The 18410-nt window shown below is 33.3% G+C and overlaps 1 protein-coding gene across 1 annotated transcript in view; it reads right to left on the bottom strand.

The window, feature by feature from the left end:
• WDFY3 (WD repeat and FYVE domain containing 3) overlaps window positions 1-18410 on the bottom strand; it is a 267982-nt gene that overhangs the window by 131871 nt on the left and 117701 nt on the right. Inside the window, 5 exon segments of the mRNA XM_017851638.1 lie at window positions 1664-1747; window positions 3207-3664; window positions 10635-10828; window positions 13314-13415; window positions 14308-14775. Of these exon segments, the coding sequence (XP_017707127.1) occupies window positions 1664-1747; window positions 3207-3664; window positions 10635-10828; window positions 13314-13415; window positions 14308-14775 (1306 nt within the window).

Below are 18410 nucleotides of genomic sequence, written 5' to 3'. Positions count from 1 at the left end.
GCTCCCGAGTAGCTGGGATTACAGGCGCACACTGCCATGCTGGCCTTTTTTTTTTTTTTTTTTTTTTTTTTTTTTGTATTTTAGTAGAGAAGGGGTTTCATCATGTTGCCAGGCTGGTCTTGAACTCCTGACCTCAGGCAATCCGCCCGCCTCGGCCTCCCAAAATGTTAGGATTACAGGTGTGAGCCACTGCAACTGGCCCTGATGTATTTTTTTAAGTATCCTTTTAATCTGTGTATTTCTATCTTGTGGTATTTGGTTAATACTTAAAAAGGACTAAATGTTTTTAAACAGCAAATTTTAAGGCATTACTCATTATGATATAATCACCATATTTTTAAATTGTGTTTTTTAGTAATTTAAACTATTTACTAATTGAAATTATTTCTCTAACATTTAGTAATTTCTAGGGCTCATGAGCAAACACAAATTTTCAAACACAGATTATTTTTTATCTCGACCATTTTAGCAACAGAAAAACACATGATATCAACTTGAATTTACCTAGTTTATCATTCTTTGAATTAGGAAGAGCTCTTTTTTTAAAAAAGAAATTGTAGTTTTTAAGCACAAATATACTGAACAATCCTATATTCATTTAAGACTATTCTGAACCATGCCATGGTTTGCTGTGCAAAGTAAGCTATAAGTGTAAATTTAAGAGAAAAAGGAAATTGTATCTTTTCACATACATAATATTACTATGCAAATATGTTGAAATACAGAATCCATAACAAATCCATAACAAATACTTTTGATGTACTAACTCCAACTGTCTTCAAATTTCAAAATCTGAACAATAGTAGTAAGATTAAAACAACATTATAGCAGCACCTTGGGATTCATTTTTTAAAAGCTGCAATGAAAGAATATTAATGTAAGAGTTAAGGACTTATTTTTGGTTATGAGGAAAACAGGAGAAGGAATGAAGTATTTGGGGCCAACTGCAGACCATGATCATTTGATGGTTGGGCTGCAAATGTAATCTTACGTGGATCTTAACTATACTTCCGTAAATCAACTGCCGTTTTTAAAAATTTGAGTAGAATTTTTTTAAAGGTAGTTTTGAAAAGACCAACTAGATCAGCTTAGAGATTTACAAAGAACTGATCAAAGTACTGGGGTGGGTTTTTTATTAACTTTTCAAAGTTTAGCTGTGAGCATTTTAATAACAGCAACATACTTCAATTGGTTGAATCTGATGGAGAAAATACACATTTCCTTCCAATGCTATGAAATTCATTTTGGAATAACAGTAAAAACCAAAGAATGATCCCAACGTTTAAAGTAAAAAATAATAATTAAAAAAAAGAAAAATAAAAAAAGTGGAAAAGTACTCTACTTAGAGACATTAAGTCCACTTTTCTAACTTATTTTAATAAAAGACATGCTTTTCTATAACCAAAATGTGTAGTTTAGTATAAAAAAGTTGGATGACAAAATTATACGTCCTTCATAGTTTCATAGCATCAACACATTTTACTCTCATGTATATAAGAAAATTGGTATTTTAAAACCTAAAAACTCCCCCCAAACCCCAAAAGTTAAAAAAAAAACCAAAAAACTGAAATCACAAAACACAATCACCATGTTAACATAAATAAGCACAGAAAAAAAGAAACCCCACACAAATAGAGACTGACTTCTCTTATATGATCAGTACCTTTTCCTGGACAAAGCTGGTGTACCCCAAGGAGAGGGGAGAGAAGACTCACTTGTCAGGCAAGGAGGGATCTGTTCTGCACGACTACAGACACAAAACAGACAGGGTGGTTTAGAGAGGTTAGAAGAAGAGAACACCAGGTTGGCAGTTGGTTAGTTTCACAAGAAATGCCAGTAAAAGTTTAATAAGGAACATCCTCCATATTCAGCAGGAACAAGGAACAAGACTACAACACATGCACTGAATGAAACAGAAAAGCATGCTCACGGCAGATGCTTATTCCATTCATGTTAACATTTAACACATCTGTTAAATGGGGTGCTCTAAGCCCTATTTTTGACAGTGACTAAAAATGACATATTCTAAGTAGGATAAGACGAAATCAAGGGAAAAGAGGTTGAATCTGAATACACAAATTTATATAGCTCATTCCTAGAACACTACACTGTCCTGTGTTTCCTATAAGTTAACTATATACGTGAATTTTATTTCGAGATAGGGAAAAGCAGAAGTTTAAAGGAAAATTTTTTTATAATTTTGTCATCGTTGTTTAGATTTTAAATGTAAATACTGAGGACTAAGAAATCTTGTTAAGAAGGAAGAAATATCTCAGTTGATACTTCAAAGCAGATATTCCACAGAAAAGGACACAAAACCTATTATAAGCTCTGTCCAGTGGAGTTACATGGTCTATTTATGAGGGCAGTTCATTTATTTTATGTAGTAAAACTATGGTAACTGTTAAAAGCAATAACGCTTGGGGCATAAATTAGAAGTATTATTTTCAAAGTGACATCTTCAATGAAAACACAGTTGAAGCACTGAAAATAAGTGATCTAGATGAAGTGGCTCTCCTACAATCTCCGAGAACCCTATATTTCCCCATCGTAGAATTTGTCACACTATATGTAATTGTTTATTTATGTGTCTATATTTTAGCTAAAAGATAACAAGGACTAAGACAGCCCTGTACAGAGCTGAATCCTCAATGCCTAGCACAGTGACTTGGCATGCAGCAGGTTTTGTTAAGTACTTATTTCATGAAGGAATGAGTAAATACTGAATCTGATGGCCTCTTGAACTTGATGGTTCAAGACACTGACATCTCTCTTTGGGAACTGTATCATTTTTTGAGGAGTATGAAATGTGGAGAATGATGGAGTATGTGTCTGGAAATAAGAATAATCATAATGATGTTCTCTTGATAACACATATCAGTAAGTCCAGATGTACCTTTTAAGGCTAAAAAGAAAAAAGATAATAGTAAATATGATCATTAAAGGAAACTTCATAGAAACTGTTCCAATAACTGCAATGAGAACTAACTGAACCTGAATTTACCAACAGCACACAGGCTTCCATGCTAAAAAAACAATACCAGAGCAAGAGTAATATTCAAAAATAAAGTGATACACCTCAAACAAACAGGAGAAAAGATTCATCTACTTTCATATTCTTTTGGATTAACTCATAATTCAAGTCTTAACGTTGAAGTCATGCTTAGTATACACCCTTTAATTCAGAGGACAGAGCAGAGTCATACCTGTCAAAAGAATCTGTGGCTACTTTGTAAAGATAAATAAAAAGTTTACTGCAGTGCCGTAACGTGGGTGACACTGATTCTATTGAGACTACATCTTCCTCTAAAAGTCTTTGAAATGGCTGTGTATTTGAGGGGAAGACATTCATGGCGCTTATTTTTCTTAGGTCTGAGAAGCAGCCAAGAAATCGAACAGCATCTGCCAACTTCTCATACTGAATCTCTGTTTTGAAGAAATGAGAGTTGGCTGGCTCATAGCGCATTGCTGCAGTCAACGTGCAGAACACAGTGTGAAGAAGTTCAAACACTTGATTCTGGTTTACTTTCTCCCAGCCATTCTTGGGTGGACAGCTCAAAGATCTTTCCATAGCAACGAGCAAGGATGTAATGTACACAAATCCTCCAACTTTCCTAAAAACTGTTCTTGAACGATGGCTTTCTCGAAGGACTGACAGGAGGGCCTACAAGAGACAAAAGAAAAAAACAAATGAAAATACACGTAATTAAAAAAACAAACCACTAGCATGTATATGGAGGTTGTACATTCTGTGAATCTGACATGCTTTTATAATTTACCCAATAAACGGTCCTACAAAGCACATCAAATATTTTGCTAATTTAAAAATGTCACATTAAATGCTGAAGGTAATTTTAGGAAACACTATCATATATTTCTTTGATAGAATAAAGCTATATCCAAATATTGGTTGAAAAGCTTTTCCAGAGTCTTTAATTGATTATGACATCAATGAATTCAGTGACTTTACAAAGTAAGTAAAATACATCTTCTAGTCTAGTTTTACACAATCATGAAAACTTATGACTGTGTGTATAGAAACTGATTAATTCTAGAAGGGATCAGAGAGATGGTCAGGGCAGCCAAGATCTGAGGTCTTTTGTCTCATATAAAGTGACCACATTCATTCTTTAGAAAGAAGATTTACTTTAGAAGACTTATTAAACATTCTCTTTTCCGAAATGAACTGAAGCCTGAGGGCTGAAAGTATGATCTTTCCCAAAACAGCTGTAAGCTTTAAGAAAGAAAACCTGAAGTACGTAAGTAAATCCAACATTTACTTTCTGAACTGTCATAATTTTCACTTAGCTTATGATTTTTTTTTTAAACAAAAACAAAAACAGAGTCATGCTCTATCACCCAACTTGGAGTCCTGGGGTGCAATCTTGACTCACTGCAACCTCCACCTCCTGGGTTCAAACAATTCTCCTGCCTCAGCCTCCTGAGTAGCTGGGATTACAGGCACACACCACCATGCCCAGTTAATTTTTTGTATTTTTAGTAAAGATGTGATTTCACCATATTGGCCATGCTAGTCTCAAACTCCTGGCCTGAAGTGATCCACCCACCTCTGCCTCCCAAAGTGCTGGGATTACAGGTGTGAGCCACTGCCCTGGCCAGCTTATGATTTTAAAAAACACATGACAAAATCACCTAATATTTTATCAGGCACTTGCTATGTACTAGGTATTCTAGGTACTTTTATGCACTATCTTATTTAATCCTTTCAACAATCCTGTTATTTCCACTTCATAGATAAGGAATTGAGGCCCAATGTGGTAAAACAACTCTCCAAAGACTATACAACTTATATAATAATAAAGGTAGAATTTAAACCTAGGCAGTCTAATTACCCTACTCCTACACTTAATCATGACATTATGCCCCAAACAGCAATCTGAAATCTTTTTTATGGATACAGTGGACTCCTTTGCCGTCTGTTTCATTAATTGTAGCACAATGGGTATCTACTATTACTTAAGATATAATTTCTAATCTGTCCAATCATTGCGTTTGAAAAAAGTCATTTTATTAAAAGATCTCACACATTTCTAATGGTATCTGAAGAACGAAAAGGCTACATACAGGTTGAGTATCCATTATTTAAAGTGTTTGGGACCAGAAAAGTTTCAGATTTTAGAATATTTGCACATATACAGTAAGTTATCTTGGGGATGAGACCCAAATCTAAACATAAAATTCATGTATGTTTCATATATACCTTAAACACATAGCCTGAAGGTAATTTTATACAGTATTTTAAATAATTTTGTTCATGCAACTTATCATCACATGAGGTCAGGTGTGGAATTTTCCACTTGTCAGCACTCAAAAAGATTGTAGCATTTTGAATTTCAGGTTTTTGGATGAGGGATGTTCAACCTGTATTAATATATGTCACCTTTTGACATATACTGCTTCAGAAGTTATGAAGATTTCATTGTTCATATATATGCCTTAATATTTTAAAAGACAGAAAATATGCAATATGTATGTAAATAAAATATAAAAACAATGTACTCCTTCCAACAGTCTTTAATCAATAAATTTCCATTTTAGTATCTGGTAACAATATAGTTTCCCTATCTTGTCAAATTTAATAAACTGTATTAATACTTAAAATATCTCATATTAACAAAAGACTTTTTAACCAACACACACACACGTATGCGTGGGCGCACACACACACACTCCTTATAACATAGCCTGAAGATGGCTGAACTCAGAATGCCTGGGGTCATATTCTGACTGCAACATTAAAAAGCATTTAACCATCCCAGTTACTTTACCTTTCTGTGTCACAGTTTCCTCTTATGTAAAATGGAAACAACAATAACTAGCCTCAAAGGAAATACATGTAAAAACACTTAGAGAAGTGCCTGGCATATAAGCCTATCACTGTCATCAATTTTCAAAAACATACTGGGAGAAAAATATGACAAGTATTATTTTATAGATGAGGAGGGGTGAGTTCAAAGTTAAAGTAACATGTACAAAATGCTATCACTGGTTAGAATTATGACTGAGGTTAGAAAAACTGCTGCTTATGAATCTTTAGTCCAATAATTTATATTATGTACTTCTGGACAGGCCCACCTCCTACTTCCTCAAAATTGGTATCTGTTGGCGCTCTGACATTATCCCAGCGCAATCTCAGTATTTGAAAAATTTCAAATACCATGAATAATGTAACTTCCCACTTACATCAACAAATGATGATGAGTAGCAAATACCAAAGTTGCAATGAGATCTGGAGGCTGCTTGGTTAATAAGACAAAATCAGCTATATATTATTTATATTTGCATAAATACAATTCATACAATTCAAATTTGTGCATCAGGAGAATTTCCATGACATGTCATGGAATGTCAGGTTTGTGTATAAATAATTACAAATTAAATTACATAGGTTTGTGGTATATGTCAGTTGAATGGAGGAACTAAGAGGCAATTCTGCATGAAGTAAAAATGGAAATTGAAACTGAGAACCCAAATTTTCCCTACTGGCACTCAACACTACTTTATCCCTTCAAAGCAGAATGCCAGAGCTAGCTCATACCGGCTCTCAAGAGGTCAAGTACCGTATTTTCAGGAATTTTGTAAGTCAGTTGTTAAAACGTACAATCATAATTTAAAATTAAGTAATACATTTACAACTAAATATTTTAAAGACAAAAGTAATACTCAAAACTCATCAGTTTCTAATTATTTTCTGAGTTTTACTATTATCTATGCTTTTGCATATCTGCATGAGGAAATGCTATATAATGGTGTACTACTGTGCATCTCTTTCCAGTCCACATTCAGTGGGGCACATTAGTTGATTGAACAGTCCACAATGCGAGTATTTATACCCTGGAAATCAGTAAATGCAAAATATCACGACCCTCTCCTGCCCTCTTCCAGCCTGAGAATCAGTTACTAACATTAACCAGAGCACTGCCTCAAAATTACGGGTCAGTCAACTACTTCTTGTTGGCTTACCAATATTTTACAAATCCAATTAATAAGGTACCAAAAGAGGAGAAAATGGTACGTTAAAAAAAGTTGGCAACCTTAGCAACTTTTGAAGCCATCTATATTCTCCCAACAATTCCTTCAAATATAAAATGTTCTTCAAATATTGACATTCTTGTGGATATCCTTTTTGTCTAAGAGATAAATCGTGGTGAGATTAATCTTGCTTTTAAGATGCATATTCAAAATTGTCATTATACACCATCAAAACATGATGAAATATATGGCAGCATAAAGAAAGAAATGCTATTTTTTCATTACCAATGAAACATTTAATTGAATAAAAGTAAAAGAAAATAGAAGTAATAACTCCTGTAATGTCTGGCTGAAATGGGCATGTAGGACACTAGTATATGCCACCCCAAAATATGCCACTATGGCATAAGGATTATTTTCAGTTGAAGGCAACTGAGAAGAAGTAGATACAAGAAAACTCTCTGCCATTCCCTACTTGATGAAGTCAGACCCTTCTCAGCCTGGAGACAGCAAATAAATGCACAAAACATACTACCAACTATTCTTTATCTACCATTTATTTGCCTTCCCACAATTTGCTATCCCTAGAGTCCTTTCTCTTTATGTTATCATTTCTCTAAAAATGTACTGTTCTTTGTGGAGAATGCTACACAGTGGTCCCCCTTCTCTGCAGTTTTGCTTTCCTTCATTTTAGTTACCTGTGCTCAAACTTGCCTGAAAATATTGAATGAAAACAACAATTCAAAAGTCTTAAATTGTGTATTGTTCAGAGTAACATGATGAACTCTCACACTGCCCCACAGCACTGTGACTCATCCCTGTGTCCAGTGTACATATGCTGTATAAGCCACCTGCCCGTTAGTCACTGAGCACAGTCTCGGTTATCAGAGCAACTGTGGAGGTTTCCCAGTGCTTGTGTTCAAGTAACCCTTATTGTACTTAATAGTGGCACCAAAGCACAAGAGTACTGACATTGGCATATTGTTATAATTATTCTATCTTATTATTGGTTATTGTTGTTAATCTCTTACTGTGCCTAATTTATAAATTACACATTATCACAGGTATAAACATAGTATATATACGGTTCCATACTATCTGCAGTTTCAGACATTTCTGGGGGTCTTGGAATGTATTTCCCTGAAGATATGGGGGGACTACCATATAAAATGGAGTTCTAAGCCACCTCTTTGAGAATTAGTCATATTTCCCTGGTTGTCTCCCATGCACATATGAGGTACACATGTTAATAAACTTCTGCTTGTTTTTCTCTTGTTAATTTGTCTTTTGTAACACCAGTCTGTCCTAGCTAAGAACTCAGCAGGTAGAGGAAAAATAATGTTTTCCTCATCCACAGGTGAGAGTACTAGTAGAAGAAGTCAGAGGAGAGGGAGATCGGGTCACAAGGGCCTTGGAAGCAAGGTTAAACACACTGGTTTGTCTGTTATTATTTTAATGTCATTTTAGACTTGAAGAAAAACTGCATAATCAGTTGAAAGAATTCACAGATATCCTTCATTCGGATTCTTGAAAAATTACCATATTACTTAATTTCTCTCTCTCCACTTCCCTTTTCCCCTAAAAGCTTCAGTGTGTTTTTCAAAAAATAGAATTATCTTGCTACTCACAGTACAATGCTCAAAATCAGAAAATTAACGTTGAAATAATGCAATTATTTTATCTACAGACCTTGTGTTTTTTCCAAATCCCAATACTATCCTCCATAACAAAGGAAAATTCAAGTTCATGTACTACATTCAGTAGTCACTTCAACCTCTTTACTTTTTGGAACAGTTCCTAAGTCATTTTTCATTTCATTTCATTTTTTTAAAGAGTTTAGGCCAGTTATTTCATAGAATGTTCTCCTATTAGGATTTATCTGATGTTTTCTAATAATCAGATTCATATTATATACTTTTGGGAGGAAAAACTACAAAAAAGAGCTGCATTTTTCTCTGTGCTTCATATCAGGAGGTGTATGCTGTTCATTTGTCCATCACTGGCAAAGTTAATGCTGATCATTTAGTTAAGGTAGGGTCCACTGTAAAGCTGGTATTTTAGCATTCGAAATTAAGAATTATCTTTTGAGGACACAATTTAAGACTACACAAAAATCTTTTCATTTCTAAAACTTTCATCTATTGTCTTTAGTAGCCAGTGATGAATTTTACCTGAATCAATTATTACTATGATAGTTCATAAATGGTGATTTTCTTTGACTTTTGACTACAAATAAGAGCTTTTCCTTTTCTCTCATTTATTTGTTTGATTGTACTTACTTAATTACTTATTTTCTTTGATCTCTTCTTTACTTTTTAAAGGCTAACTGAAATGTTTTAGGCTTATTTTGTTTCTCTCTCTGCCCTAGTCCTGGAATCAAGCATTGCACCAAGGAGGCCTGAATCCTTATAATGTAAAATTGTATTTAGAAACCTTGCATCAATCAATAAATTCAAGAACATAAATTTTAATGGACTTCTCTCACTTTACTCAGATATTATTTAAATACAAGAGCAGGTTTTAGTCACAAAAGAGAAGGCTATGTCTCTTTTATTAAAACAACTATTATTCACAGCACATAAGTTAAAAGCACAGCTTTATAAAGAGACTACATGGGTTCAGATCAAGGCTCCTCTACCTACTAGGCATATACAACTTGGGAATATTTTTTAACCAGTCTGTGTTTCAGTTTGTAATATGTAAAGCAGGGACACTAATAGTATTTATTTTTATCATAAGGATTAAATAAGTAGATGCACATAAATGCATACAATAGTACTAATAGAAAGCAGTCAATAAATGTTAGCTACTATTATATCTGGAACTTGGAATTTTTTTAAATATATCATTTAATATTTAATAGTCTTTACTTTTCCATTACACCTTACTTGCATTACTAAATTCACTTCTAAATGAAAGTGAAACATTCGATTATAGTTTGATTTTAAAAATTTCTTACATATCATTTCTTACAGTATCAATGATTTCAGTAATATGAGAGAATGTGAGTGTATAAGTCTGTATAAAACAATGGTGCTGTGGAAAGAAAATGGGTATTGAAATCTGGGGGTCAGTTCTACTAACTAAAAGTCACTTACGTAAACAATATACGTTACATATTTCTTTAAACCTAAGTTTTCTCATCTGCAAAACAGGGGGCTACTTACTTTACAATATTGCTAAGGAGTAAATGATAAAAGCATATGTAAAACTTCTGGTATATTGTTTGATATCTACTAGGATATCCATTACTTACATACATACATATATGCATGCATGTGTATATAATGTCAAATCTAGCATTTCATTTCACAGATGCGTAACACTATGAGTGAATTCAATTGAACAGAAAATATATATATTTAGTATTTATTAAGATCCTATACTTCACTAATATTTAATTTAAGAGTTCCAATAAGTCAAGATAATTACTGCAAAGGTTTATCAGCAGTAAGTTAAATATATACTGAAAGACATAAATGACTGGAGTTTTTCCAAATTCCTAATGTGCATAAAGTTGTGAGGTTTTTTGGGTAATTTGGATTTTTTAAATTTCCCTGCCTCTAACTTAAATATAGATCATTTTAAAATAACCACAGATTTTAGTAGTAAAAGAGTGGAAACACATTTATCAAACTTACCCTTAAAATATCAGTCTTCAACTGCAATTCTGTCGGTGGGGCTGAATGCATTAGCCCCAGGAGAGTGCCCATGTCATCGTCCCCATTTGGAGAGAGCACCAGCTGCTGGATAGTCATCAGGGCATGCTGCCGGCATTGAGGGTACTTTACTATATTATGTGCACATCTTGCACCTCCAAATTCTCGAAAAATTCCTTCAAGGAAGGAGAAAAAGTCCAACAATGGCTACTTTAAAATATTCTGAGACAAGTCAGATAAATTAACATTCAATTCTTTTTTGTAAAGTAACTCAAAATAATGTAAATAAAACCTACCCAACGATTTCACCTTTTAAATTACAATACAAATTTGCACAGTAGGTTGTCAGCAAAGGTATACGCAAATTTTCTCTACATTTTCTTAATGCAAGATTAATGCCGTGATGTGTTCGCTATGCCCAAGCTCTCAAAATCTAGGATATTCAGAAGTCTCTTAGCCCAGGAGACTCTATATTGTAATCAACTTATGTAAAAGGCTTTCAGAGGAACAACAGCCTAAATAAAGGAGATTTAAATGAACATAGCTTCCAAAATAGTAGCAAGAAAGAAATGGAATAAATTATTCCACCATGGGAAAAATTACAAGGGACTAACATGTTTTGTTGCATAGGTAGAGCATAAGAACAAAAAGTGACACATTCTGTAACAGAAAGCATGTGTCATTGTTACTGCTCCAAAGCCTTTACACAGATTGACTTACTTAATACTCATCCCCTACCATACAGAAGTAAGGCAGTCAAAGTCATACAACTAGTAAGCAACAGAAAAGGATGTATGCCTACACAGCCCAGCTCTGTAAGCCTGTGATCTTACTCACAAGTGATACTGTTCTCACATCAAATATTAGTACCATCCTCCAGTATTAAAAAAATGGGCCCAGTGAATGAAATGACTAACTAGTATTTCCTCTAAGTAATTCTTCTATCACTTACGTTTTTAGGACATCTTGTTTATATCTCTATTATGGTTTATAACAAACAGTCTTACTATTATTGTTTATATTTGGTCTTTCATGACTATTGGATTTTCTCCTGTGTTTCAATAAACGTTCACTGAAACAGTGTATTCTGCTATAGCAGCCACTGCCCTCTCTGCTTAGTGGCTTTCTATTTGCTAAATTCATAAAAATTATATGATCATGAAGTTAGTCTAAGCCATGTGCTTGAGATTCAGCACATGGAATTTGTGACAGCCTTTCATTACCTGAAGGCCTGTTTAGTTACCTCCCGGTTGTCAGTAAGGACCCACTAGATAATCATAATGGCTAATATTATTTAATACTTAAACTGTGAGTAAAGCACTGTTTTAAATGCCTAACATCACAGAGCTAGTAATCTCTTTCCTATTAGGAAGAGAAAAACGGAAAAGAATTGTAAGAAAGTGTTTGGCACTTTGGGAGATGTACTAAGTGACTTTTAGTCACACAGAGTAAACTCTCCAATTGTCCAATCTCTTCCTGTGCAACTTTTAGGTCTACTCAAGGAAAGTTAATTTGCAAAGCAAATTCCTGTTAGTGTATCTTTAGTATGTTTCTGAGTACCTCAGTTAACTAAACCTAGTTAGTGGAAATATGATTATGCATTATGCCATAGACAAAATGTTACTACAGTATCCATTTAAAGTCATCATACTCATTGTTTCAATTACCTGTTAAATTCATTCAAGTCTTGGCATTTGCCAAAGTTGTATTAAACTAATTACTTTTATAATTATGTGTCTACATTTTCTTCACTAGATTCTAATTCCCGGGGAGCAAAAACGATCTTACCTTGGCATCTAGGTGTTATACTAACACCTAGCTAACATGGTACCTGGGATACACAATATTTTAAACATGATGAATGCTGAATTTCTCTGCATTCAGGCAAACAGTCATGCAAGTGCATGGGGTTCATTCATCCATGGCTTTCCATAACACTTAAAATATAATTCAAGCTCCTTACCATGGTCTAAAAAGCTCCCTATGATTTGGGCCCAGCCTACTAATCTGAACTCATTTCCCCCTCATTATTCCTTTGAAGTTGTACTGACCTTATTACCTGAGAGTTGTTTGATGTTAATTAAAATCTCAAGTAATCTTTTTTAAAATGCAAGAGTGATATTTTATAAATATAGTTGGCCTATCTGTTAATGACAGGTAGAAAAGGATAAAAGAGAAATTGAGACCAAAATTAAACAAAATATTTAGTAAAGTTAATTAACCTTGGAGAGGTTACGTTTTATTAGAGAATCATTTTTCAGTATTTTCTGAAGGTTGTAACATTGTAATACTCTAATTTGTAGTACTAAAAATATTTTTTACATCACTGTGTAAAGAAAATATTTTAGAAAAAAATTAAATAGCAACTTACTTGAATAAAAGTGTACCAGTAAAAAATTAGAAGAATACTTTAAACACAAGATACTATAAAAAGCAATTTAAACATCATTTTGAAACAGTAACAATGTTATACGTTTTGTCATCAAGGTACTCCTGATGGTCAAAAGTAAAGTACTGAAGTTTTAGGAACATGACGGGTACCAAACTGAATCAATATTTTTGTCTCTTAAGTGACAGGAAGATTTCAGAAGCAAGAATCACTACAGAAGATGTAACCAGTGGTAATCTCCCAAAGTATTTGCTTATAGCTTTTTAAATTACCTGCATTTGTGTTTGATCCTTGAAGAAGCACTGTCAAGGTCTCCATAACCAATAAAGCCAGGTGCTTTTGGTCTTCAACTGAACTATTATTTCTTGAGTCCCCTAAAAAAAGGTTCAAAGGTCCAAATTACAAAAGTGATAAGCTTATTTTTTCTTGATTCAGTTTTATTGTAATAATTTCTTTATTTCTTCAGTATTCACTTTTACCCCTAATATGACACATATAATATAATCTTTAAAATGATGCACGTGTCCAACATTTGGCAAAAGTAGGCACAAAATCAACATTAACAGATTTTATTTCAGTATGCTTGCAAGTGGCAGTTATCTAATAAATATTAAAAATGAAAATACAAAGGTTAAATATATCATCTTCACCGAGGGTTTTCCTAATAAAGGATGTCAATAGGAGAATGCTAGATTTTGATTCACTAAAGAGAGAAAAGGTCATGAATAAAGCTACCTATTCAACCTGTATTAATTCACATTTAATACTTATTAACTACCAGATACTATTGTACTTTTATCAGATTTATCAGAGAGGTACCCAATGAAAATACATTGTGTACATAACATCATTAAATATACTTATTTTCTCTATACAATAAAAACACGTTGAAGTAATTATACATTTAACTATATTTATTAGTTGTAATTAATAAATCTGATTATTTTCAGAAGCTTTTAAAACTCGCTCTTAGAAGCAGAAGGCAGTAGATACTAGTCATATGGATCATACATGCTTTTCCTCGGTTTTTAACTTCCTTTCAACTCTCTCCAATACACTGACAGCATTCTAGCTTCCTCCTCCCCAATTCCCTAACAGAGGTTGAATGAACCTGCAAATTTTGGAAAATACAGTTCACTAATATGTCACAATAATACACATTAGGAAGTCATTGAAATCAATAACCAAAGAATGGGAACAAGAACAAAAAACTCTCTGCTTTGAACCCCTTTTCAAACAAAAATAAAATTACAGACAATACTTTACCTTGCTCATTTTGTGCCTGAGTTGGATCCTTCAACAGGGCAGCATATTTATGCAAAAGGTTTACCATGACCTCCAAAAGGCCAACCTCCCTGAACACATCTTTAAATATGTAGTCATGTCTTGTAAACTTAAGAAGTGTTTTCATTGCAATAATGCTACAGTGATAAGAAGAGCTAGATTTTAAGAGGATACTGACACTAATAAGTTCTTTACAAGGAATATAATTTAAGCTAAAAACAACAAACTCCAGCATCTCAAAGTATTTGTTTTGTACTTCTGGGAGTTTAGAAATCTTCTCTGCAAACTGTGACAATGTGTGCTGTGACTCTAGGATGAAGTAATTGGCATTGTCAGCCATGTAGATATTTGTGATAGCATCAAGGATGATTTGGGCAAGGAAGCTGGTTTTTGCTTTTAAAAATGCATTCTGAAGAACTGCAAAGGCCTGGATGTTTCTCACACTGTGACCTAAAACAGAGAAGAAAAACATAAAAGTAGGTACTATGTGATATTTTAATGATGGCAAACTAGTCTGTTTAAACACATCATGAATTATAACATTTATCAATTATTTACTAAGAACATAACCCTGTTTTCACAAAAGGTCTTATTTTTCTTCATCAAGTTCAAATCATTTAATTAAAATAACACTGATTAAAATTTTAATGCATTATGATGAACATTTCAATTCATTAATAAGTGTATGTTGAAAAGTTAGACTGTTTTAGAGGGAATAAAAGCGTATTATAAACATCCATGCTTCAGAGTTTGGAAATGTGTGGTAGTGTAGCATTTTATTATCTATGAGATTGATTTTGACTATAAGGACAGCTGTCTCTCAGTTTAAAAAGACTTTGAGGTTTAAGAAGTTACAGGCCTGAGAACATCAATAAAGAAGTAGGAAAATAGGAGGGGAAAATTTTCTAAAATCCAGTTTTCTTTATAATTAGAACACTATGATTTTTATAAATTTTAAGCTGGAAGTTTGTTTTGTTTTCTAGCTAAAAGTACAATTTACTCATATAGACATTTGTTAAAGCAGTTTATGGCCAGCCATTCAAACATAACAAATGGAAAAAAAAAAAAATCTTTATACATGGCTCTGGTGAGGCAAATTAGTGACAATAATTATAAAGAAATTAAGACAGAAAGTTATATTTGAAGTACATGAAAATAAGCAGCTTGCTTCTAAAAGTAGTCCCCAAAACAATAGCTATTAGGAGTATGTGGCATTTCCAAGTATGACCAAAAAATTAACAAAGTGCCTTACAGAATAAGCTGAATTTTAGAAAGAGAATAAACCAGAGAACTACCAAAATTATTAAATGGAGTAGAAAGAACGCTCAGGGCTGGAGGCTCATGCCAGTAGTCCCAGCACTTTGGGAAGATTGCCTGAGGCCAGGAGTTCTAGACTAGCCTGGCTAACATAGCAAGACCACCTCCATTTCTACAGGAGATTAAAAAAAAAAAATTAGCTGGGGATGGTGGCATGTGCCTGTAGTTCTAGCTACTCGGGAGGCTGAGGCAGGAGGATTGCTTGAGCCCAGGAGTTTGAGGTTGCAGTGAGCTATGATCACACCACTGCACCTTAGCCTGAGTGACAGAAAGCAATCCTGTCTATAAAACAAACAAACAAACAAACAAACAAACAAGAATGCTCAGAAATCCTGACTTGGACATTTCTTAAAAACACAGGGAATTTAAAAAATCTCCAGCCTATATATGATTTCAATTTTCTGATTTCTTATTTATAACATATATGGCAAATACCAAAAGTTTATCTTTGTTTCCTGTGTCTATTAGTCTATCTAAGTTTGTTTTGCGGTTACCTACAGAATATAAAAAGTAAAGATGTCTGGAAAAGAATAATTGACATCTCAGCAGCTTTTCAAAAAAAATCAGTTCACAGGATTATTAATTTGTATGGAAAATCAAAAGACTTAGAATAGCCAATGATTCTGACAAGAAAGAACAAAACTGGACAACTTATGTGTCCTGATTTTAGGCTTATTATATAAAGCTACAGCAATCAAGACTGTGGTATTGGCTTAAGGATGGACACATGGATCAATCAAACAAAATTCAGAAAGTGTCTCAGATATATGTAGTCATATATGATATTTTCAAGAAAGATCTTGGAACATTCAGATATCCATATTAAAAAAAGAAACCAGTACTTTCTACCCTCTATAATAATAACTTAAAATATACTATAGACCTTAAGAGTTAAAATATGAAACACTGGATAAAGAAAAAAATAGAAGAAAATATTAGAGATCTTCGTGAATCTGAGTAAAGATTTCTTCTATAGGAGAAAAACAATCACAAAATATTCTTGAAATGAAAAACTGGACTTCATCAAAATTTAAAACTTGCATTTCTCAAAAGATGCATTAAAAAAACCCCAGCAAGTCAAGACGAAGAGCACACACTTCCAAAATACATATTAAGGGATAAAGAACTTATAAAGAATATCTAAAGAACTCTTATAACTCCAATAAAACAACCCTATCAAACAATGGGCACAGAGATCTGAACCAAGGTAGAGAAACAGATGGTGACAAAGCACATAAAAAATGTAAAACTTCATTAGTCAATTAGAAAAATGAAAATTAAAATAACAATTAGACATTATTACATACTTAATAGAAGTCTAAAATTAAATGGACTAACAATACCAAGTGTTACTGACAACGTCAAGTAACTGGAACTGACATTACTGATATGAATGCAAAAATGAGACAGCCACTTCAGAAAATACTCTGGCAGCTTCTCATAAAGTTAAACATACATTTACCATATGGTCTAGCACTTTCACTGCTCTGTATTTGGCTAAAAGAAATGAAAACGTATGTCCACAGAAAGATTTGTTTTATATAAATGTCCACTGTTGCTTTATTCCTGATAGTCAAATAAATGTCCATCAACTGGTGAAGAGATACACAAATTGTGGGCTATCCAAACAATGAAGTAATACCCAGCATTAAAAAGGAGCAAACTTCTGATACACGCAATAATATGGGTGATTCTCCAAAGTATTACAATATTCCCCTCATTTTCATGGTTTTATTTTCTGTGGTTTCAGTTACCCATGGTTAATCACAGTCTGAAAATATTACATACAATAGATATTTTAAGAGAGAGAGAGTGCTCATGCTCTTGAGAGCACACATTTACATAACTTTTATTACTGTATATTACTATAATTTTTATATTTTATTATTGTTGTTAATCTCTTACTATGACAAATTTATAAATTCAACTTTACCATATGTATGGATGTGGAAGAAAAACACAGAATATATATGGTTTGGTATTATCTGTGGTTTCAGGTATTACTGGGGACCTTGGAACACATTCTCCCCGATTAAGAGGGGAGTGATTAGATAGAATCACTTAAAGTTTATCTAAAGAATCCAGATACACAAAAACTATATACTGTATGATTACAGTGTATTACTCATCAAATTCAACACTCAAATGAATAGATTTAATGTATACAAATTACACCTCAATACTGCTAGAATATATAAAACACAACCTATTCCCAGCTATTTCCTTTGATTCTTGCAATAACGCTGAAAGTAGACCATGGGAAACAGAAAATTTTGAGTTATACAGGACACTCAAAATGATGTAGCTTGACCCATTCACTATATAGAAGATTACGCCAGTTTTTCTGAAGAAGAAACCGATGTTTAGAAAAGTTAGGTCACTTATGATTACAAAAATTCTGACTCTTAGGGCATCATCCTTTCTAGAGAGCCTTACTTTCATAGACATTATGTCACTGGATTCTCTCAATAACCCTGGGAGGTGCTAGGTTATATGACTATTATCCCTGTTATGAATGAGAAAAAACCAGGCAATGATATATGCAAAGGATTAATTTTGCTTCACTATTACAAAATTATACTGTTGTAATTAGCTATTATGCCAATATCAACATCACATTGATAAACCAAATGAAACAACAATAAAGTATAAAATAGGAATTACATTGCTGCGATATTTTTATGTTAATTCATAGAAAGAGTTACCTGCAGAATGGTTAAGCTGGAATCTATAAATTAGAAGTTTTCTGAGAAGCCCTATTTTTTTCT

Source organism: Rhinopithecus bieti, unplaced genomic scaffold, assembly GCF_001698545.2.
Source record: "Rhinopithecus bieti isolate Rb0 unplaced genomic scaffold, ASM169854v2 scaffold_33935, whole genome shotgun sequence".
In the NCBI taxonomy this organism is placed as follows: Eukaryota; Metazoa; Chordata; class Mammalia; order Primates; family Cercopithecidae; genus Rhinopithecus; species Rhinopithecus bieti.
The sequence above is the reverse complement of the archived record's forward strand: the minus strand, read 5'-3'. Positions and strand labels throughout refer to the sequence as shown.